General features: G+C 47.8%; 1 protein-coding gene across 1 annotated transcript; it reads right to left on the reverse strand.

Moving 5' to 3' along the window:
- Positions 1-5,826: 5,826 nt before the first annotated feature.
- DRG2 (developmentally regulated GTP binding protein 2) lies at positions 5,827-22,226 on the reverse strand. The gene is made up of 13 exons (XM_083413704.1): positions 22,071-22,226; positions 20,990-21,150; positions 19,563-19,652; positions 18,039-18,099; positions 16,108-16,198; positions 15,359-15,431; positions 13,450-13,540; positions 11,876-11,973; positions 9,758-9,834; positions 9,019-9,107; positions 8,818-8,876; positions 8,145-8,198; positions 5,827-6,692 (listed from the first exon to the last, which is right to left on the reverse strand). Exons 1-13 carry the CDS (start codon positions 22,132-22,134, stop codon positions 6,606-6,608), a joined length of 1,095 nt encoding a protein of 364 aa, XP_083269830.1. The 5' UTR covers positions 22,135-22,226; the 3' UTR covers positions 5,827-6,605.
- Positions 22,227-22,345: the final 119 nt, after the last annotated feature.

Below are 22,345 nucleotides of genomic sequence, written 5' to 3' on the forward strand. Positions count from 1 at the left end.
TCACAAATACTCCTGAAAGCCAAATGCAGTGGTACCTCGGGTTACATGCGCTTCAGGTTACAGACTCCGCTAACCCAGAAATATTACCTCGGGTTAAGAACTTTGCTTCAGGATGAGAACAGAAATCACGCGGCAGCAGCGGGAGGCCCCATTAGCTAAAGTGGTGCTTCAGGTTAAGAACAGTTTCAGGTTAAGAACAGACCTCTGGAACAAATTAAGTTCTTAACCTGAGGTACTACTGTAATATATTGAGAGGTATTCAACTGAGGTTTCCTCATAGTAAACCTACTGAAATCAATGGGCCTATCATGTTCATTAATTTCAGTGGGTCTTGGTCTGAGTAAAAGTTAGTTGCCTACCACTCACTGAAAAGTGTTACACACAGACAGTGCTTCTTTTCTGGGGGTACACATACCCTAAAACATTTTGCGAATCTTCGTACTATTGTCCATTTGCTGTATTTGTTTTCCCCAATTTGAACTATAAAATGGTGGTTTTCTTGAGTCAAAATCAGAGTACCCCTAAACAATTTGTTAGAAAAAAAGCAGTGCGTGTGAGAGAGAGACAAATAGAAATATGGAGCAGGGGGCGAGGGACCGTCCTCCTTGCATGGCTTACCTTTCAGAAAGCCTGCCATCCAGACACAACCAAAAATCTGGGAGTCGAAGCCTCAAAAGTCCTAAAAACGTGGCGTCTCCTGGCGAGCTGGTGCCAGCCAGTCGCCAGCCCAGAGTCGGCAGGTGGAGAAATTGCAGCTTGCATTAAGCATCCTGAGTCCCCTTGTCTGAATGGAGCGGTGGGGGGACTAAAGATGTCCGATGCTGCCTACCAGCATCGAGTGGCGTCTGTCCCCCGACCCACTTGGAAAAACAATGGCTGCTCTCCGAGACTCTCTTGACAACTGTTGCTTCCCCTTCAATCCCTGCTGGACAGGCGCAGCCAGTGCCAGCTCTCAAGCAGTAAATAATGGGAGACAATGAGGCAGCCTGACAGGGTTGGAAGAAATCCCTCTCAGTCCTCTTCTTGTACAGATGCCTGCCTGCCACCGAGTTACGGGTGGCCAGAGACCCAAAATACAACCTCCTTCCCCACAGACCCCTCAGATGCTGGGGTCAACAGGGGGCCCCCTCTTGGCAGTTCCTCCACCTCAGAGGCTCATCTGTGGTGGCCCAGGAAAGGGCCTTATCTGTGGTGGCCCCTAAGTAGTTTAAGTCCCCACAGAGGCCTGGCACCTTTGCTATACAGCTTCTGGCAAATACTGATGGCACACTTTTTTGCCCTGAGGTGTCTGGTTTTAGGACCCTCCTTATAATAGGTTGTTTTTAAACCGGTTTTAATATGATTTATTTCAGCGTCGCCACATGCCCTCTTTTACACGGGTAGAGTCGTCATAGTGATCCATAGTTAAAAGCAGAAGCCGGCAACTGAGTTCTCTTTCTCGCTCTTCAAAATACAGGAACGCTAATTTATCGTAACAGCTTTAATTTTGCCCAAGGCGATCCAAAGAGTCTTACAACCAACCAACTGAAAGAACAATATCGTCTTCCCTGGATAAAATAGCTCGAAGAATGGTTGAGCTGCACCCAAAACACTACACGGTCCCTTTCAGAGGGTTTTGCTGCTCTCGTGTTAAATTGTTTTATTTCTTCGTTTTATATCGAAATTCAAGAGAGAGAAAAGAGAGAAAAAATTCAAAAGAGAAGATCTTGGCACACACCATGGATACCGACTGACGCAAGCCAGGCTGACTAGGCCCGTTGCCATGGTTTTTTTCTCCTCAGAATAGGCATTGTGCGCGATAAGGGAATGGCTGCCACACCTAGTGACAGGGATGAAGCTCCCAAGTAGATACCAAGCACCCTGCAGAGCCTTTGGACAACTGCTCGTCCTTTCAATATCCCTACTGCTCCACAAATTGTTTTTGGCCGAACAAGCCCACCGCGACCTGCCATGTCCCCCACCCACAGAACCTGCCCAAGCTGACTTGCCCGACTCCTCAAGTTACAGGGGTGGGAGACCTTTTTTCCCATCTTGAGGGCCACATTCCCTTCAGGGGAACCATCTGGGGGCCGCATGCCAGAGCAGAACCAGAGGCAAAGGTGTGGGGGGCGGGGAGCAATGAATGTGAACTCTTTTTATCTTTTTAGTTTCTATACATACTGGGACAACGGACCACACTCTGCCCAGATGAGCAAGGGCCATTCTCGTGAGCTCAAGGACACATTCCAGCCAGGCAAAAACCACTTAGGGTGTGAAACTGGGCCGGTGAGGGGTAGGGGCTGGGGGCAGTTCTGAGGATTAGATAGAGATCCCCAGAGGGCCACATTTGGCCCCCAGGGCCTGGGAGACACCCCCACTCCTGCTCTAGTTAAGAAATATAGATTGAGTTGCCAAATTGCTTGGGTTCATTATGGAACTTCACATCCGGACAACATCTAGGCTAGAGATGACGGTCCCCCATAAACTGGGGAAGGAGGTGGTGATTTAGTACCCCAATGTAGTGCCAGCACTGGCCCTTTCTCTGGAATGGCCATCTTTTTGCTCACTCGCTTTTTAGCTGTTGCTAAATCTTTGTTTCTTTCCATCTTTCTCGAGGCCCAATTAGTGGTGAATTTATGCCGTTAATTTTTATCATATTTTTTTGGCGGTTAAAATGCAACACCAGTACCGCTTTGTTCAGTGCAGACTGGCAAAGAACTATTGAGGCTTTTTTGCAAGGCTGTTGTATCTTTTAATTTAAAGTTCCCTCCTTGCTCGTATGTCCATGTGGTGTGTCTCCCCACCCTCCATTTGAACCAGTTCCAGGAATGTATTATTTAAGAAAAGCTGTCCTAGGTAATAAAAGCCCCACTGAACTCATTAGGACTCATTGAACTCAGTGGGACTTTTTTAAAAAATAAGTGAAGCCACCTTCAAATATCTCAAGGGCTGTCACATGGACAAGGGAACAAGTTTGTTTTTCCCCGCTCGGGGGTTAGGACCCAAACCAGTAGCTTCAAGTTACAAGAAAAGAGATTCCAGCTCAATATCAGCTCTACAATTCTATGATTCTATTCTGAAATTCTTCAGGAAAGAGCTAGTAAAAATGGAAAAATTGCTAGTGAGAGTCCAGAAGGCCACATATCAGCCTCTGTTGAGCAAAACAATGTCACAATACTTTGAGATAAGATTGGCAATGTCCTTTTGTGATGAGCTAGTTGCACTTAGGAGACATCCTACTGATCTATGGATCCCAGAACCCTGTGTAGATCACACTGGAAAGCAGCACACAATTCAGCAGGATCTTCTACTTGTTACGGTGACACCTGAGCTGTAAGAACAGCTGCCAGGTCAAGCTATTTTGGGAACTGCCTGGGCTCAGGACATCTACAGATCTCTGCAGAAAACTCTGGGGAAACAGATACGCTTTTGCTACAAGCCAGTGTGGTGTAGCAATTAAAGTTATGGACTTTGACCCCAGAGACCCAGGTTCCAATCCTCATTCAGCGGCTGATCTCAGGCTGGTCACATCCTCTCAGCCTAAGCTACCAAGCAGGGTTGTTGCACAGGTCAGAGCGGGTGAGGAATACCTATGCTGTGGCTTACATTTTAAAACTAAACGGTTTGAGGAAAAATGCATCGCCCAGGAGTATTTCTGAAGCAAGTACAGGGAACTTACGGATTGTGGCTGCAGTCACGTGCACCCCGCCTCAAACACGAGCTGCGGGAGATTCACTGAAACTGGAGTAAACGGTACATTGTACCCAGCCTCAGCTCCAAATCCTCACCCAGACCCCTGGCTCCCTCAACCTCCCTCACAGAGCTGGTGCAGAGCTAAAACAGAGCAAGGGCAAATTTGAAGGACTTGCAAACCGCTTTGAGCTTCTCGGAGGAGCGGCTAGCTAGCTAGAACGTTAGAAATGGAACAAAAATTCAACATAAGCCCTGGAGCATCGGAAAAGCTGGGAGCGAACAAGAAGATGGAGCCCCACCTCCATTAGCAAAGTGACCCATTGCTGTGAAAAGTGGATTAGATGACACAATTTAATAACCCCCTCGAGTTGCTCACCTGAGCCGGAACAGCAGCAGCTCCACCCGTACTGCAGCTGCACCCTGGAGACATCCTTTGCAGCAGGGACGCCCTCGCCGTCCCCCAAAACCTGGGGGAAGCTGAGCTCCCAGCTGGCGCCTGCTGACGGTGAGGCGATGCCTCTCCTGAGCCTACAGCACCATGTTTGCTGCGAGGCTCTTGCCGACTACAGTGGGCCCATGCATATTTGATGACTCCTATTCTTCTTACCTGTGCCTGGGAGGGGAAGAAACGGCTCTCTTCTACAGGGGCCCGGGGATTAAGTGCAAGCTATCAGCAACTCGGGAAGAAGTAGTGTGCGTGTACACAGAAGTCTTCTCAGACCTCTGCAAGAGAAGGCGTAGCATCTTTCTGCATGAAAATCAGAGATAGCAAAGCTATCCCTAGCTCTCAGGCTAGCCCACCTCACAGGGTTGTCAGGAGGATAGGACAGAGGGAGAAAGTCACGCACACCAGCTGGAGCTTTCCAGAGGAAACTCGTGATACGAAATGCAATAAACGTAAAGAAAAATAAACCTGGGCGTGTTAGACTTCACAGTCTGAACAAATTCCCACTTACCACTGAAAAGGCTGACTGTAATAAGACAGCTGCAAGCTTTTTTTTGAGGTCTAGTCTGGGCGCCTGCTTGGTGTCAGAATCTTGCAACTACAGAAGCCTTGTCAACCTGGTGTTGGCTGGATAGGAGGTTATCTGGAGGGAACCCGATTGGCAGAAACTTCTTCCCGAATGATCCTACCCAAACCCTGCAATTGTCACTTGAGGCCCTTCTTGGTATGCCCCCTACATGGGAAAGCTAGAGGGTGGAAACATGAGACCAGACCTTTTTGGTGGTGGCCCCTTGCTTGTGGAATGCTCTCCCCCAGGGAGGCTCACCTCTTGCCCTCATTACATAGCTTTCAGCACCAGCCACAAACATATCCTTTTTGCCAGGCCTTTGGCCATTAATTATCTGTGGCCTCTTTGGTATACACTGTTATTGTTGTTACTGTTGTTAAATAAATCTCTATGCCTATACCATACCTCTACCATGTCACCACCTACTCAACTTTTCTCTCATCTAAAAAGTCCCAAATGCCACAACGTCTCCTAAGAGGGGAGTTTCTCCATCCCTTTGATCATTTTGGTTGCCTTTTTCTGAACCTCTTCCGACTCTACAATATCCTACAAATACATTCTACAAATATAGGCCATGGAAGTTTTGAAATATAATCTCTCTCCCTTCATGCAACAGTTTTTCTCCCTGCCATGTGTGTCCAGCCAAGCATAAGAGAACCCTGGGCTGAAGGGGAGCAGCCAGAACACCACCTAAGCCCTGGCTGATTTCCAAATTGTACTGTTAAGAAGAAAAGCCAAATAGAAGTTCAAAATAAGCTGTTAAAAGAAGAAGAAGAAGAGTTTGGATTTGATATCCCGCCTTTCACTCCCTTTTAAGGAGTCTCAAAGCAGCTAACATTCTCCTTTCCCTTCCTCCCCCACAACAAACACTCTGTGAGGTGAGTGGGGCTGAGAGACTTCAGAGAAGTGTGACTGGCCCAAGGTCACCCAGCAGCTGCATGTGGAGGAGCGGGGAATCGAACCCGGTTCCCCAGATTACGAGACTACCACTCTTAACCACTACACCACGCTGGCTCTCAGCGGGCACGACCAGTCCTACAGTGGAGGAAAAGAAAAGCTGCAGCCTCAGGAACAAGAGCACAAAAAGAACCACTGGAAATATTTCACAGCCGTTAGAAAATGATACTTCACAACTTTGACATTATGGGAGTTCCAAAGAGAAACAAGAACCATTCTTTATTTCAACTGAAGGACAAATGGCTTCTGATGGGTCTGGAGTAAATTTCTTGAGCAGAGCTGCAGGAGCAGCAGGTGTGCTGTTTCTTGGTTGCTGTCTTGCCAAACGGGGTGATATGGGAGAGGGAGAAGTTGGCCTCGTTTCCGTTAACCCCAGTGGAAGTTATCAACACCACCCCTCTTAGCCAGAAAACGGGTGGAAATGAACTTCCACGGGGCACTCTGTGAACGTGACGAAGCGATCCACCTGTAAACAAATCCCTGCATTGCCCGGAATCGTTTTTGTCCAAGTGCTGATTTTTGAACAGAGCTGTTTGTTCTGCTCGTGAACCAACACACACGGGAGGAAAGGAGGAAGAACAGGAGGAGGATGGTGGTTCTTTTCCTGTGTTTTTCAGCTCATGGATCCAAGGCCACTTTTCTGGGCAGCTGTCAAGTCACAACCAAACCCGCTCCGAGCATCTTAAAGGCACCCAAGACCATGCTATTGAAAGGTGCCCCTTAAGCATGTCAGTATATAAGACAAGAGCCTCTCTTCTCCGTGTCCCTAACCTGCAAGAAGTTCCACAGTAGTCTCTTATCCTCCGTGGAAGCTTCATGGAAGCTTATGAGGAGCTGGAGGAAAAACTTCCCATTACAGACAGAGGCTTTTCTTCTTCTTTTTGGCTTTTAGACAGTTTCCTGCCGAGTCGCGTTGAAAATACTGCAGAGCAGAGCAGGGAGAGGGACCAGCGACGACGAGGATTATTTCTTGACAACCTGGATGACGTCTTCATGTTCCATCAAGTGGCTGAGTCCTACTCGCTGGGGGCTGTACTTGGTGCTGGTTCCCTTGAAAGCCAAAAAACAACAGAGTTTCACCAGCCCTGGTTTGGGGGTCTCTCTGGCAAGAAGACAGGGAGGTGCCCCTACCACTGCCCAATGCCACTTGCCAACGGATTGCCAATGTCTCCAAGAAAGGGTTCCCTTCTGAGCACTCCCGCCCCCGGGACGGGCAGGGAAAGCAAACCTATGGCCTTCCTGATGCTGTGGGACTCCAACTCCCATCAGCCCCTGCCAGCATGGCCAAGGGTCAGGGGTGATGGGAGCTTGAGTCCAGCAATAACTGGAGGGCTACGGGTTCTCTATCCCGGGCCTAATGGATTCAACAGCTGCAGCAGGGGTGAGCCTTCTTTCCTCTGTTGAGAGGAGAAGGTGCGGAAGACCACCCCTGTTTTCCTTTCGACTTTTCGCCACCTCTTTTCCCTGTTCCCCCACCCCTTGTTGAAATCAGAGCACATGAAATTGAGCAGGGTGTGTGTGCGGGGGCCTGGGGCTGAAGGCTGTCCCCCTTTGAGCTATTGGACGCTGTGATGGACACCTCAGCTTGCCCCTTGAGGCTGCCACCCTATCTTTCCATGCATTCATCCCCACCTCAGTTCTTTACCTGTTGCGAGGTCAGCCCCAAGAACACCCCAGTGGAGGAGACTACAGAGCCAACAAGACCCAGCTACTAGTTCGGTAGCCCGTGGGAGCCTTCTAGATGCTGCTGGACCACAACTCCCATCATAGCTGGCTATGCTGACAGGGGCTGATGGGAGTTGAAGTCCAACACCACCTGGAGGGCACTATGACATCTGATGGAAGCCCTATATAGGGAAGTTTTTTAATGTTTAATGTTTTATTGCGTTTTCATATATGCTGGAAGCCACCCAGAGTGGCTGGGGCAACCCAGTCAGCTTAGGTAAAGGTAAAAGGACCCCTGACCGTTAGGTACAGTCGTGGCTGACTCTGGGGTTGTGGCGCTCATCTCGCTTTACTGGCTGAGGGAGCCAGCGTACAGCTTCCGGGTTATGTGGCCAGCATAACTAAGCCGCTTCTGGCAAACCAGAGCAGCACACGGAAATGCCATTTACCTTCCCGCCGGAGCGGTACCTATTTATCTACTTGCACTTTTGTGCTTTTGAACTGCTAGGTAGTTATTAGTGGAGTACAAATAAATTATTATTATTATTATTATTATTATTATTATTATTATTATTATTTGGCAATACCTGTGGGAATCCCACCAGTGCAGCATAAAAGAAACAGTCCTCGCTGGCCGTGAGATATTCTTACTCTGTACATGGAGGTTCTACAGAGCTGCTGTTAATAGCTCACCCATCCCTTTTAGTGCATTTGTCAAACTTCCTTTTAAAAAAGCCACTAAAAGCTTCCCCCATGTTTCCTGCCTATATCACTAATACTTGGCGAAGACACCCGAGCCCTCTGTTCCACCCCACTTTCTTGTCATAGCACACTTACCCAAACCAACGCATACTTGAACTGGCTTGCTAACGTCCGGTGAATTCGATGGCACTGAAGGGAGAAAAAGGTTCAGATGTACCAGGTGAGGCCTTGCAATCTCAGCTCCCTAAGTTTTACTTACTGTACTCCTTGCAGATGACACCCCTTATCCCTTTCCAAAGTCATGCTGCAGAGGTTCTGAAGCGGAGCTGCTCTTAAAAATGAGCCTGGCATTACATACCCAATTCCAAAGTGGCAACTTCACGCTCATGGCTGTCTGCAGAACAGCTTCTCCCTTACCCCCAAAATGGGTCTGTTCCCCACAGTCCCCAAACCGAAGGCACCACCGGACAATGGCTAACCTTATTTCCTAGCTCAGGACATTGAAGCAATTAAGGCAACAACTGCTCCTGAAGCAGAGCTGTAGCCAAAAGGCAGAGGGTAGCTAAGGCAGTGCGATCTTCCTGGACTCAATCTCCCATGAAGCCCCAGGCGGTACAGTCAATGGGCAGGGAGCTGATCCATGGGGCCACAGGTTAGCCACCCCTGCCCTAGTGTGTTTTCAAAGAAGAAGACTGAATCTCTGGCTGGATGGTTTCAGCCTGGGAAGAGCTGGCAGTGCAGAGTGTGTGTAGAAAATAGCTGGGGGGGGGGGGCGGGTGCTTCTGCAGCTCAAAAATTCAATGCTTACCACATGCTCCACAGATGCCCCTTTCCGTACGATGATGGCATCTGAAAAGTCTGGTCTCTCTGTCCGGGACCGAGAAAAGAGAGAAAAAATAGCAAGGTCACTAAGGCACGAGAATTTCGGATCCTCCCTCCTCCCCTGAAGCCCGTATTCATTTCCAGATCTAGTTCCACCCAATCCTGCTGGCCTGCTTGTGCTACTCACGGCCTCTTTTCTTGGTGTAGATGCAGGTAAGGGCCAGGTATTCCCACAGCATCTCCAGCAGGTAGTCCAGGTTCAATTTCATGCCGCAGCTAGAGAGAGGCGGACACACACAAAGTGGGTGGCAGGGCGATAAGGACACAGAAAAGGCCTGGGCAGTGGAATCTCCTCCTCAAAGAGGCTTGCCTGTCATTTCAAAACCAGGGAAATATCTCCCTCCTCTCTCCCAGGCCTTTAAAACCTCATTTTAAACATCTTTTTTCTATTTTGGTTCCCGTTTCTCTGTTAATCAAACGGGGATCATTTTCTTGGAGACTAGGGGTGGGGTGGGAGAAGATATTCAGCCTGTTTGGCTTGCCGCAAATAGTTGTCTTGTTCGCGCTGAGATTTTTAAAAAATGTGCACATTTTCTAGAGTGGTGCTGCTCAAAGTGGTGTCTGTCTGCAAGATGTTGGTGGGATACTACAGGGACCAAGTACGGTAGTGGTTCCTGGCACACTGGGCCAGGTGAGGGGGGGGGTACACACTGCTTCATCCCATCACATAATTAGAGATGCACTTGCCCATAGGCTTCAGCTTCTAGCAAGAATAAATCTAGTAAGTATTAATTTAAAAAGGTATACAGGGAGAACAGAAGCCAAAGATGACTTTTCTTCCAAAGGGCTCATCATACCACATGCTCTGGAGTTTAAGCCAACCGCATGCTGGCCACAAAACACAGGGCTGGGAAGGTTCACCTTACCTGATCACAACGCTGTGGGGTTTCCGAGCCAGGCGATCCACCTCCTCCATGGAGATCTGATCGACTTTGTTATAAACCTGATCCAAAAGGTGGTGGTGGAGAAAGGAATATTAATGGTGCAAGGAGTCAGTTTCCCCCTTCTCTGTTCAGCTAAATTGAGGGCTTGTGCTAATGGGAGTTGTAGTTCGAAACAGCTGGAGGGCACCAAGTTGGGGAGCCAAATTTGGAGTGTAAGCCTCTTGGGGCAGGGACATGCCTGATGGTGCTCCATTAAAAAAAGTAATAGGCTTCATAAGAAACTACATGCAGCAGCTATCCTTTGTAGCTTTCCGACGATTTTAATTCCACAGCAAAAGTTTATAACAGTAATCCGTCTCCAATCCAGTATCCAAAAAGGCAGGGAAGGCAACTGGTGGTTTGCTTATTTGTTTTGGAAAACAGGCTGGTTCTTCTAAAGCTTTGCAGCCCTTTCCCCCAAGAAGGGTGTCTTTCTTTTTGGGCCACCCTTTTCAGAGAGAGAAGGCTCTGTCTGCACAATGTCTCCATGACCATAGGGGCTATGAACTTGGATTGATTCAATTTTTTGAATGAACTTTATTCTCAGGTTAACTGACAATTGCATGGAACTGCAGATTGCACCCAGTACAGACTGCAGGCATATTGTGCTTGCTTCTTCCTCAATCCCTTTTTCGCCTTCCTCCTATCCCTTTTTTGCCTTGTGCATCAAGTTTGCTTTGATTGTGGGCTGGAGATGCAGGGAGCATCTTAATACTGATCTTTGTGTGACCCTCTGAGAGCCTGTCTGGCTAAAGGTTGGAGTACAAATACCATAAACAAACAGGCCTAACTGCATGAGGAATGGATGCTTTCTGGATATGGGATTCTGTCTTAGAATGCCAAAGATCTGGATATTAAGCTTATTCAAATCAATGCATAATTCACTCAGAATACCTAGATGAGAGCTCTTATAGGTAAAATTAATAATAAGAATAATAATACAGTGGTACCTGCATAATAATAATAATACAGAGGTTCTGGAGCCCCGTTCGCATCCAGAAGCAAACGTAACTAGCGACGGCACGTCTGCGCACACGGGCGGCGCTTTTCGCAGCTTCTGCGCATGACGTCATTTTGAGCGTCTGCTCATGCGCAAGTGGCGAAACCCGGAAGTAACGTGCTCTGTTACTTCCGGGTTGCCGCGGAGCGCAACTTGAACGCGCTCAACATGAAGCATATAATAATAATAATAATAATAATAATAAAAATTATAATAATAATTTATTATTTATAACCCGCCCATCTGGCTGGGTTTCCCCAGCCACTCTGGGCGGCTTCCAACAAAAGATTAAAAACACATTAAAATACATTAAAACATTAGTCATTAAAAAACTTCCCTAAACAGGGCTGCCTTCAGATGTCTTCTAAACGTCAGATAGTTGTTTATTTCTTTGACATCTGATGGGAGGGCATTCCACAGGGGTGTTTGAGAACTTTAGAAAAGCCTGGAGAGTTAGACCAAAGGTCGGTCTAGTCCAGCATTCTGTCCCCACAGTGGTAAAACAGATGCCCATGGGAAGCTCACAAGCAGGGCAGGGATGTTGGCTTTTTCGCAGTATAGTAGCGCAGAGAGCTTGCTGGGGAGAGCTTGCATTAAAAAGAACGGACTCAAAAATAACTTAAACAAGGTTTTAATAAGAAAAACAAAAACTCCTTAAGCACTAAATACAAACTAGCAAACACGACCCAACCACCAACCCATCCCCCAGGGTAAAAGGCAGAGCTAGGTGCTGCTCCTTATATACTGTGGCCAATTCCCAACACAGCTTAATCAATGCAACTCAGCAGCACCTGCTATGCCTCACAGCTGCAAGGCTGGATCTCATTAGTCTGCTCTGGCCCTTGCTCCGGCCCCTTAAAGGTATACACATTGGGTGAAACAATGATGAACCTTTAAATTTAAAGAAACAGTTCAACAAGGAAGGCAATCGCTCTCCCCCACCGCCGCTTGTGTTCCTCAGAAACTTGTTCCCTGAAAAGAAACCCTTGCTTAGGGTTAAATACATCCCACCCCCCCATCCCATTCTGTTAAAAGTATGAACCTTCTCACAAGGTACTCACATAAAGGCAGGGCATGTAGACCCGGTTGCCAACAATCACGTCAATGAACTCGTCAGGTGTGCAGTCTTCCCTGAACAGAACCTCCGCATTAAATATTTCTTAGGTGAGCAGAGTCAAGGTTAAACCCTTTTGTGTTTGTTAAGAGAGCCAGTGTGTTGTGCTGTTACAAGCATCCAGCTTGCGTTGGTGAAACTCAAGGACAAATCCCCATTCGGCAGCAAAGCTGGCCAGGTAATCTTAGGCCAGTCACCATCTTGCAGCCAAACCTACCCCAAAGTGTTGATGCGAGAGGAAAATATGCCTGATACAGTCCAGTATTGTCAACACTGATTGGCAGTGCCTCTCCAGGGTCGCCCTCATTCTCGGTCTGAGCCTACTGCTTTGCTCCTGAGCCCAGCGATGTCTCAGGACCAGGACATTGTGACGATGACTAAATATATTTCTAGCCCGTCTTTCTCCCAAGTTGGGATTCAAGGCGGCTTACAACATTTGCAAAATTATAAAATGCAGAATAAAAACAAACTAATTCAAATACTGGTTTTCCCAGTAATAATAATAATAATATTAATAATATTAATAATAATAATTTATTATTTATACCCCGCCCATCTGGCTGGGTTTCCCCAGCCACTCTGGGCAGCTTCCAACTGAATATTAAAAACAATACAGCATTAGACATTAAAAACTTCCCTAAAGAGTGATGTATGGAAGTGAGAGCTGGACCATAAAGAAGGCTGATCACCGAAGAATTGATGCTTTTTAATTATGGTGCTGGAGGAGACTCTTGACAGTCCCATGGACTGCAAGAAGATCAAACCTATCCATTCTGAAGGAAATCAGCCCTGAGTGCTCACTGGAAGGACAGATCCTGAAGCTGAGGCTTCAAGACTTTGGCCACCTCATGAGAAGACTCCCTGGAAAAGACTCTGATGTTGGGAAAGATGGGGGGCACAAGGAGAAGGGGACGACAGAGGACGGGATGGTTGGACAGTGTTCTCGAAGCTACCAGCATGAGTTTGACCAAACTGCGGGAGGCAGTGGAAGACAGGAGGGCCTGGTGTGCTCTGGTCTATGGGGTCATGAAGAGTTGGACACGACTAAATGATTAAACAACAACAAATTCAAATACATCAAAACACATTTAGAACCAGCAATTACAGAATAATTTGCTTTGACAGCAGCCTAGATATCAGCATCATCTGCATCTCAGTTTCCAAATGCCTGTCTGGGCAGGAAGGTCTTAGATTGCCAGTGGAAGGATAACAAGGAAGAAGCCAAGCTAAGCTTTCTTGGGAGGGAATTCTGTAACTTGGGAGCTGCCACAGAAAAGGCTCTGTCTTCTGTGTCACAATCAACAGTTCTTCTGATGTTGATGGGACCAAGAGAAGGTGCTCACCCGAGGATCTCAGGACCCAGGCAGGGAGACAGGATCTTTCAGGTCACCTGGGTCCAAACCACCCACCCTCAACTGCTCAGGGCGTTACCAACGACACTGCAAGGCACCTTTACAGCTGGTGCCCTGAATTGCTTTGCTGAGAAATGTAGCCACCAAGAATCTCCGTGAAAAAGGATACTGTACTCGTGGAGGATGAGCTGCACCAGCTTCTCGGAGCACTGAGTCAGCGTCACCATTGAATTGAAGGAGATGCCCCCTCCCTTTTTGGGCTGGAAGACAGAAAAGAGGCTTTGTCAAGATGGCCCTCAACGAGGCTGATTCAGCAAAAATGTATATTTTGAGTATACTGGATGCCACAACGTTTGCATAAGATGGCACTGCCTAATGCAGACAGAGGTGAAAGGTGAATTGCTGAGAATGCCTCTTTGGTATATCCCATGATATATTCATTTTGGTCTAAAGTGATCACTCACATCAATTTTGCACAGGCTAAATCCTTTAGACATTTGCAGATGTTCACGTACTTTAAAACTACATTCCTGTAGCGTCAGTAAGAGTAGTAATAGTAGTAACAGTAATAATAAAGAATAATAATAATAAAAATAAATAATGAGATTAATGGCTGGGCAGCAAAAGTGCAAGCACTTCAACAGTTCCTACAGTTTGCAAATACACTCATGGGCCCAAAAAGGTTGGTGACCTTTACACTACGTGACCAAATGGGGGCAGATGTGGCAGACTGCTTTAAGACAGCATGTGTGAATCACTAGAATAGAACATGATTGTTCTGGGTTTAAATCCAACTCAGAGCAATGGTCAGAGAACGGCTTGCAAGAGGCCTGGACTGCTTCAGGATACAGTGTTACCTCGGGTTAAGTACTTAATTCGTTCCGGAGGTCCGTTCTTAACCTGAAACTGTTCTTAACCTGAAGCACCACTTTAGCTAATGGGGCCTCCTGCTGCTGCTGCGCCGCCACCGCACGATTTCTGTTCTCATCCTGAAGCAAAGTTCTTAACCCGAGGTAATATTTCTGGGTTAGCAGAGTCTGTAACCTGAAGCGTATGTAACCTGAAGCGTATGTAACCCGAGGTACCACTGTATTTATTCAATTTCTACCCTGCCCTTCCTCCCAAAGGAGCCTGGGTTCAGCTTTTGTTTTATTTGGTATTAATTTCTAAAAGGGAGGGAGAACCTCTTTTTTTAGCCTAAGGGCCTTATTCTCTCATACACAACCTTCCAGGGGCCGCATGCCAGTGACAGGCACGACCAGATGTAAAAGCGAGAAGAGCAAAGTGTGAGACCTTTGTACAACAGTGCACATGCCAGCCATGCAAATATGTTAGTGGCTTCTTCTCTCACACCCCTCTGAGCAAGAAGCATCATCGGAGCTCAAGGACACATCCTAGCCAGGCAAAACCACTCAAGCAGGTGCAGAGCAGGACTGGTGAGAGGCATGGGCTGGGGACCTGAGGGCCACATAAAGAGTCCTGGAGGGCCACATTTGCCCGCTGGCCTTGAAGTTCCCTACCAACCCTATTCCAGTCCTTTCTTCTTGCAGAGAAACAATGAAAAGCACTTGGGCAGAATTTGACCCAACTGCTCACTTAAGCAGCAATACACTTAAATAAGCCAAAGCATCTTTATTTTAAGCAAGAACCTTTGCGGCAAATGGTTTCCCCAGCCCCCTTCACCACCACATTTCAAGTGACAGACCCGACCCATTTAAGGAGCCGATTTCGAGAGGCGGGGGGTGATCTCACAAAGCTGGATACTTCCTACACACAGCCAAGGATCATTTCCGGTGGGGTGGAAGGTAGGTGAAGCGTGGGAGGCTAGCCTTCCCTACCGTCTGTCCTGTCTCCCATGTGTGAGGTTTATTTATTGAGACACAAATAAGTCAACTCGGTGCCCAAATGTTCTTGGACCACAGCTCCGTCATCTCTGACCCCAGGCAACCTGGATGCAGCTGATGGGTTTGGGGACCTCAGCAATACCTGGAGGCCACCAAGCTGGCAATTGCTGTATTTATGTGTTTTGTACGGGAGGAGCTGTCAGTCCTATGATTCGCCCACCTGCGGTGCCTCACCTTGAAGTAGATGTTGGGCTTGACTTTATTCAGCCGAATTCCTACTGATTCCAGTTCCTTTTCTAGCAGAGCTCTGCAGGAGGAAGGGAGGGAGGATGTGGTCATAAAGAGCCGCCAAGCCATTACCCAAATAAACCCAGTAAAATGAGAGCCAAAACCCTCTCCTAGGGTTTCAGGAAGAGATATATACAGCCCTACCCGAAACTGCCAGGGGTTGCACCCAGGACAGGGGTCAGCAAAGGTTTACCAGCCATAGGTTGGATCACTCCCACGGAGATCGTTGGTGGGCCGGACTGGCGCAGCGCGACACCGGAAATTATGTCTACGGCACCAGAAATTGTTTCTGCGTATGCCCTGACGCTGAAAATCCGGCTGCGCAGGCACGATCTTCGGTGTCTGGACATGTGCAGACGTGATTTCCAGTATCTGTGTGTGCGCAGATGAAATTTCCGGTGCTGCTCGGCGAGTCCCTGCGCTGCGCCGATTTAGCGCAGCGCGCGGGGGACTCGCTGAGCGGATGGCTCGGTTCAGGGGTGTCTCGTGGGCTAGTAAAACGGTCTTTGTGGGCCGCATCTGGCCCATGGCGTGCACGTTGCCGATCCCTGACCTAGGACCTTCTGCATGAAAAGCAGAGACTCAACCACTGAGCCACGACCCTTTCCCTTCCAGTCCAGGAAAGCGCCAAATCCTCAGGCAGATCTGCACATAATTCAACCCACGCGTGAATGCTTTGCCCTCTCGGCGCTAACCTCTGCACTTCCCCCTTTGTAGCGTCCAGCATCATGATAACGACGTCAGAAGTCCGGGCTACAGCAATCACTTGGCGCCCTCGGCCTTTTCCTGCAAAGGAAAGGAGAAAATGGGAGTTACTTGCTGTGACAGCAGGAGAGCAAGAAGCTGTGTAGCAGAGGCAATAACAGAATCTCTGCTTTTTTGCATCATGCAAACAAGGAATTGCTTTCCACCCTGTCTTTTGATGCAGAAGGCTTCCCAAAAAGGCTTATTTTAAAAAATACAGCTCCATTAGTGCTGCTCCCCACTCCTTCAAATACAGGGCAGGGCTTGGGTAGCGTCTTCTCCTCACCCTCCCCAGGCCAGTTCTCATTAGACAACTATCCCCCCCTTTCCCATGCTGAAAATGCCTGCAGTTCAGCAGCCCGCTGCTTGGCTGCATCCTACTCCCAGGAGCATCCCCCAAGGACCACGAGACTTTTCACTGTCCAAGGACAGGGAGGGAGGAGGCAGGCCTAGCTGCACGATTAACCTGACTGCCAATCAAGGTGGGAGGAACACTTCTTAATACGAAAGGAGGATGCTGCACAGAGCCAGGGCCAAAAGCAGGGGGAGCTGGCAGCACTGCAAGATCAAAAAGGGATTTTAACTCCCGTTCTATTCCCAACCCACCCCTTCTATACGCAAGAGATGTGATTCACCGGGGGGGGGGGGGTGTTGTTGTTGTTTAGTTGTTTAGTCGTGTCCGACTCTTCGTGACCCCCTGGACCAGAGCACGCCAGGCACTCCTGTCTTCCACTGCCTCCCGCAGTTTGGTCAAACTCATGCTGGTAGCTTTGAGAGCACTGTCCAACCATCTTGTCCTCTGTCATCCCCTTCTCCTTGTGTTTGGTCAGATTCATGTTTGTAGCTGTCCAACCATCTCATCCTCTGTCTAACCATCTCGTCCTCTGTCGTCTCCTTCTCCTTCTGCCCTCAATCTTTCCCAACATCAGGGTCTATTCCAGGGAGTCTTCTCTTCTCATGAGGTGGCCAAAGTATTGGAGCCTCAGCTTCACGATCTGTCCTTCCAGTGAGCACTCAGGGCTGATTTCCTTAAGAATGGATACGTTTGATCTTCTTGCAGTCCATGGGACTCTCAATTTTTATTGTTAGGCCTCATTATTATTTGTGTTGGGCCTGTAAGACAGAGCTATTCCACCTGGCTTTCAATTTGAACTTAGCCTGATCTTTTTTCCCTTTCCTTCCCTCCCCTCCCCTTTTTATGAAGATTATCCGCTCTGGGATCCCACAGCTAATTCTCCCCTGATCTTCTCACTGGCCCAAATAGGACTAATTTAGCCAACTAGCCCTGGTGATCATCTAATGTTTATTGGATGGATTTCCCCTCTAAATTGACTTTTTAATTCTGAATTTATTGTTATTCATGTTTTATACTGTATTTTATGCTGTTTTTTGTTGCATAAATTAAGTGTTTTAAATTTGTTGTTAGCCGCCCTGAGCCCAGTTTTCTGAACTGGGAAGGGCAGGGTATAAATAAAATTATTATTATTATTATTATTATTATTATTATTATTATTATTATTATTTCTGAAGACTTACTGAGATGCTTCCATTAGCTTAGAGTTCAGGGATATTTATATTCTTCTACAATTTTGTAACTGTCAGAATAAACTATGTACATATTTTGATGCTGTTAAGCCACCTTGGGCATGGCTTCACTGCAGAAAGGTGCCATACAAATAGAACGAGGATGTGTTGCTTTGCTCACTTTCGCCTCTGGTCCCCACACACCACGTGGGAACAGCCTCTGGAAGGCTGCCCAGGAGCGAATGTGCTCCATCAAGCTGAAGAAAAGGTCCCTTGTCACTGTGCAAAAGTGCTACTGCCCTGGGAACGTCAATGCTGCTCTGGGCAGAATGAGACACAGGCGACATTCCCCACCTACCTTGAGCAGCTCCTTCGATGATCCCAGGCAGATCGAGAAGCTGGATGTTGGCTCCTTTGTACTGGCAAAAGACGAAAGAGAAGACCGTGAAGCAGCACATGGAGGGAGGGGGCGGTTATAATGATACAGAGCACCTCCAGCCCTTACCCCCCCCCCAGGTTTTGATATCCTAAGCTTACAGGTCACTTCACCTTTTTAGCATTCTCATGCATGTTCAGAGAATGCAGCAGCTAGACTGGTGACTGGGACTGGCCGCCGGGACCACATAACACCAGTCCTGAGAGATCTGCATTGGCTCCCAGTACGTTTCCGAGCACAATTCAAAGTGTTGGTGCTGACCTTTAAAGCCCTAAACGGCCTTGGCCCAGTATAACTGAAGGAGCATCTCCACCTCCATCGTTCAGCCCGGACACTGAGGTCCAGTGCCGAGGGCCTTCTGGCGGTTCCCTCATTGCGAGAAGTGAGGTTACAGGGAACCAGACAGAGGGCCTTCTCGGTAGTGGCACCTGCCCTGTGGAATGCCCTCCCATCAGATGTCAAGGAAATAAGCAGCTATCTTATTTTTAAAAGACATCTGAAGGCAGCCCTGTTTAGGGAAGTTTTTAATATAGAATGTTGTATTATTTTTAACACTCAATTGAGAGCCGCCCAGAGTGGCTGGGGAAACTCAGCCAGAAGGGCAGGGTATAAATAATAAACTATTATTATTATTATTATTATTATTATTATTATTATTATTACAAACACACACACACTTCATCAGGGGATCTCCTGGTTTATTTAGAACTGCACAGCCTGCTTTTTTTGCTCAGAGACCACAAGGAGAGTTCCTTGGATGAGTGAAAACAATAATCTAAAAGTTGTTCATCCAAAAAATGAGGAAGAGAATTGGCAGGCCTAAAGGATTCTGATACCGGAGGCTTTTTTTTTTTTAAATCCAAAGTAGAGAGTGGGACCAGAGGCAAAAACAGAAAGAACAATTAATGTAAATTTTACCTTTCTGCAGACTAGTTTCTACACCCATCCCTCTCCATCCTCCATAAAGAGGAGCAAGAGGCAATGTGAGACGTCAAGGGCACATTGGGGGTATGAAACTGGACCTATGGGGGGGACATCCTGAGGAAAGGGGGGTGTGGCCTTAGCCTGAGGTCACCCACCACCCTGAGTAGCTGTAAATTCTGGCCTGCTGTCGGCGTGGTAACCTTCCATTTCCGCAGCCCCAAGCAGGCAGCTAATCCAGGGCATTTATCGAGTCCCTGGTGGCTATCAGAACACAGCTGGTGGGCCTCCAATCTACTCTAGGTGCATTCTTGGAGAGAGGACCCAACGTTAAGGCATTGGCTTCCTAGTTTTAACATCTGGCAAACCCCAGAAGGCAAACAGGGACTGCTTCTGAAATACATGGAGCCTCCCATTCTAAAAGAAACAGAATTCAACAGCCCCCAAACCTTGCATTCACATAAAAACCGCAGTGCGGTTTCATTCCTGCCCCTGCAGATAGCAACCCAATGGAACTGCGCTAACCTCTATGACTCCAGGAATACAAGTCAATGTGGTGAATTCGTAGGAAGCCGCCTCACTCGCCGTGGAAGTCATCAAACTCAGAAAGGTGGACTGAAAGGGAGGATGAGTGTGTTAGCAGTGGCAGAGGAAAGCCACCCACTTGTGACAAATCAGCAGCTGTGCTGATGTGAACTTTCCATGTAAAAACATACAGTGGTGCCCCGCAAGACGAATGCCTCACAAGATGGAAAACCCGCAAGACAAAAGGGTTTTCCGTCTGCAGAGGCGCTTCGCAAGACGAATTTCCCTATGGGCTTGCGACTACAATGGGCTTGAGACTACAATTCCCATCATCCCTAGCTAACAGGACCAGTGGTCAGGGATGATGGGAACTGTAGTCTCAAAACATCCGGAGGGCCCAAGTTTGCCTATGCCTGTGTTATATTTTATTTGCGTAATCAGAATGAATTTCAGAAAGCCAAATACTTTCACGGTGCAGCCTGAGCAGGAGTAGTGAACAACATTATAGCTAATTGTTGTTGTTTCTTGTCTTCATTTACCCCACCCCACTGCCCTGCTCACAGTTGTGGACAATATTCTTATGTTATGCATGTCACCATAAAGAAACAGAGGTCAGAATAGGCATGGACTGACCCTGGATCAAGTGACTTTTCTTCTTTAAGTTCTCAAAGCTCTTAATCCAGTCATATGTTTAACTGAAAAATCAATCACAGTCCATCCACCTATCCTTTGAAAAGTAAGACTTTAGAGCCGTCTTGCCCCAAAATGGCAACTAAACATTCCAATTTGGTGACTATAACCTTGGTTTAAAGAGCCAACTGTTGCCTAGCTTATATATCTGAGTTTCTAACACTGCTGGGGAGAGTACCAAATGCTAGACAGAGAGGTCTGCAGGGACAGATTTGGCCACTGGATAAATGTTTCTGTGCTAGAGGGGGATTTTCCACTGGTGGCAGATGACAGAGACTGTGACTCCATGAGACAGGTGTAAAACCAAATTAAATATAGGTTTTATTTCAAAACAACAAAGAGCAAAGCTTGTGGGTGTTTTTCCTGCAGGCAAAGTTCAAACTGCAGCTTTTCTCCTTTTTTAGTCATGGCCAGCTGCAACCATTCAGCCCAGAGCTCACAAAATCTGTTCTTAAACGTACAAACATCTTTACTGTTTCTGTGCAGAATGACTCCCAACATCCCGACCCCTGAATTATAAACTTGAGGGTGAGACTTCATTTAAAGCAAGGGTGGGGAGCCTGTGGCCCTCCAGACTACAGACACCCATCGATTCTGAATCCTGGCAATGCTGGCTGGGGTTGATGGGATGTGCATCCCAGCAACATCTGGAGGGCCAGAGGTTTCCCCCACCTGCTTTAAAAGGAAGCACACCAAGTAACAGGCACAGGAATAGGAATTCTCCAAGTGTCACTGACCTTACCCACAGAGGGGAAACCAATCAGCGCCACCCGGGCATCTCCAGATTTCATCACATCAAAGCCTTCGCCTTTGCCCGCCGCCGATTTGGAAGGCTCCAAAAGCTGAGCTCTGTACTTTGCAAGCTTTGCCTTCAGCAAGCCAAGATGATACTCGGTGGCTAGAGCGGAAATAGAAAAAGTAACACACACATGCATGACTAGGAAACAAAATCAGTGACCAATGAGTTAGTGCACCTGTACCCTCCTAATGGCTCCTTCTCTGTTCCTCTTGCCTAGCTCTCCAACCTGGTCAACCAGAGCTACCGTTCCCCCTTTCTAAAGGCAAAAAGCACCTCCGGCTGTATTTCTGTCAATTACTCAGCTGGGCTGAGGAAAGGGATAAAGAGCCAGATTTCACCGCACACTAGGTATGAACTTTAAAAATGAAGAGCTTCAGGCTTTTAACTGTTACTCTCTGATAGTTTCTGGTTTGTTTACTTTTATTGTGCATTTTGTGTTCTTATTCTGTGTTTTTATGTTGTGAAGAGACCTGAAATCAGCAACAAAAAATTTCAGTGTTATGAATCTCCATGCACCGTCTTATTCCCCCGCTTTTTAAAGTCCCCTAGCTACCTTGCAGCCGCACTTGTTTTGCCTCCCCAAATGTATTTATACAGAAGGGGGGCACAGAAGTGCTGGAGCAAAATAGCGTTAACGAAAAGGCAGTGCGGGGCAAACAAATGCGACACACTTGGTACACAAACTTTGCATGCAGGTGCTGTAGGAGCCCATCTGGAAAGCCGCCCGCCCCCAACCCTGCAGTTCATTCCCTCCCTTAATAAATCTAATAAATAAAATAAATCCACACCCTGCCAACCCCGCAAAAACAGCCTCAACCCTCTGCCATTGCCCAGCCCAGGACCTTAGAGCTCCTATTATTGTTTTTAACCCTCTCGGGGCAAAAACTCAGCAGGCGAAGCTTTTCAACCAGGAAAAGCTGCACCTGCTGAACTTCTGCCTGCCGAGCAGGCGCTTCAAAGGCCCCAGTCAAGGGGTAGCCTCTTCCATTCAGCCGGCGCGTCCTAAGGAGAAGCCAAACCTTTGTTCTTCTGGGTCCGGGCGATCTCCTTCTCGATCTCCGCGATCTTCTCCAGGATCCCCATCGTGGCACTCCGGGACGGGAAGCGCAGCTGGCCAGGGAAAGCAGAGAAGGAGCGCTGACCCGGAAGTGTTGCTGGCAGCCGCTCCTCACACAGGAAGTGATCCCGGATCGGTGCGACGCGCTTTCTTGTCCCCTGCGCCAACCGAAGCCGGCGGCTTTTCCGTTCCGCGCGTCGAAGAGAGAGGGCGATAGTTAGTTTACACCATGGGTAG

The sequence above is a fragment of the Podarcis tiliguerta genome (assembly GCF_965153285.1).
Source record: "Podarcis tiliguerta genome assembly, chromosome: 14".
Taxonomy (NCBI): domain Eukaryota; kingdom Metazoa; phylum Chordata; class Lepidosauria; order Squamata; family Lacertidae; genus Podarcis; species Podarcis tiliguerta.

What these genes read in the sequence shown, in the direction of transcription:
- DRG2 (XM_083413704.1), bottom strand. Translation starts at nt 22,134, where the DNA reads ATGGGGATCCTGGAGAAGATCGCGGAGATCGAGAAGGAGATCGCCCGG. An exon ending in GTTTCCCCTCTGTGGGTAAG is followed by an intron (nt 19,653 to 20,989) that starts GTCAGTGACACT and finishes CCTCCCTTTCAG; the next exon opens with TCCACCTTTCTGAGTTTGAT. An exon ending in CATCGAAGGAGCTGCTCAAG is followed by an intron (nt 16,199 to 18,038) that starts GTAGGTGGGGAA and finishes TTTCCTTTGCAG; the next exon opens with GAAAAGGCCGAGGGCGCCAA.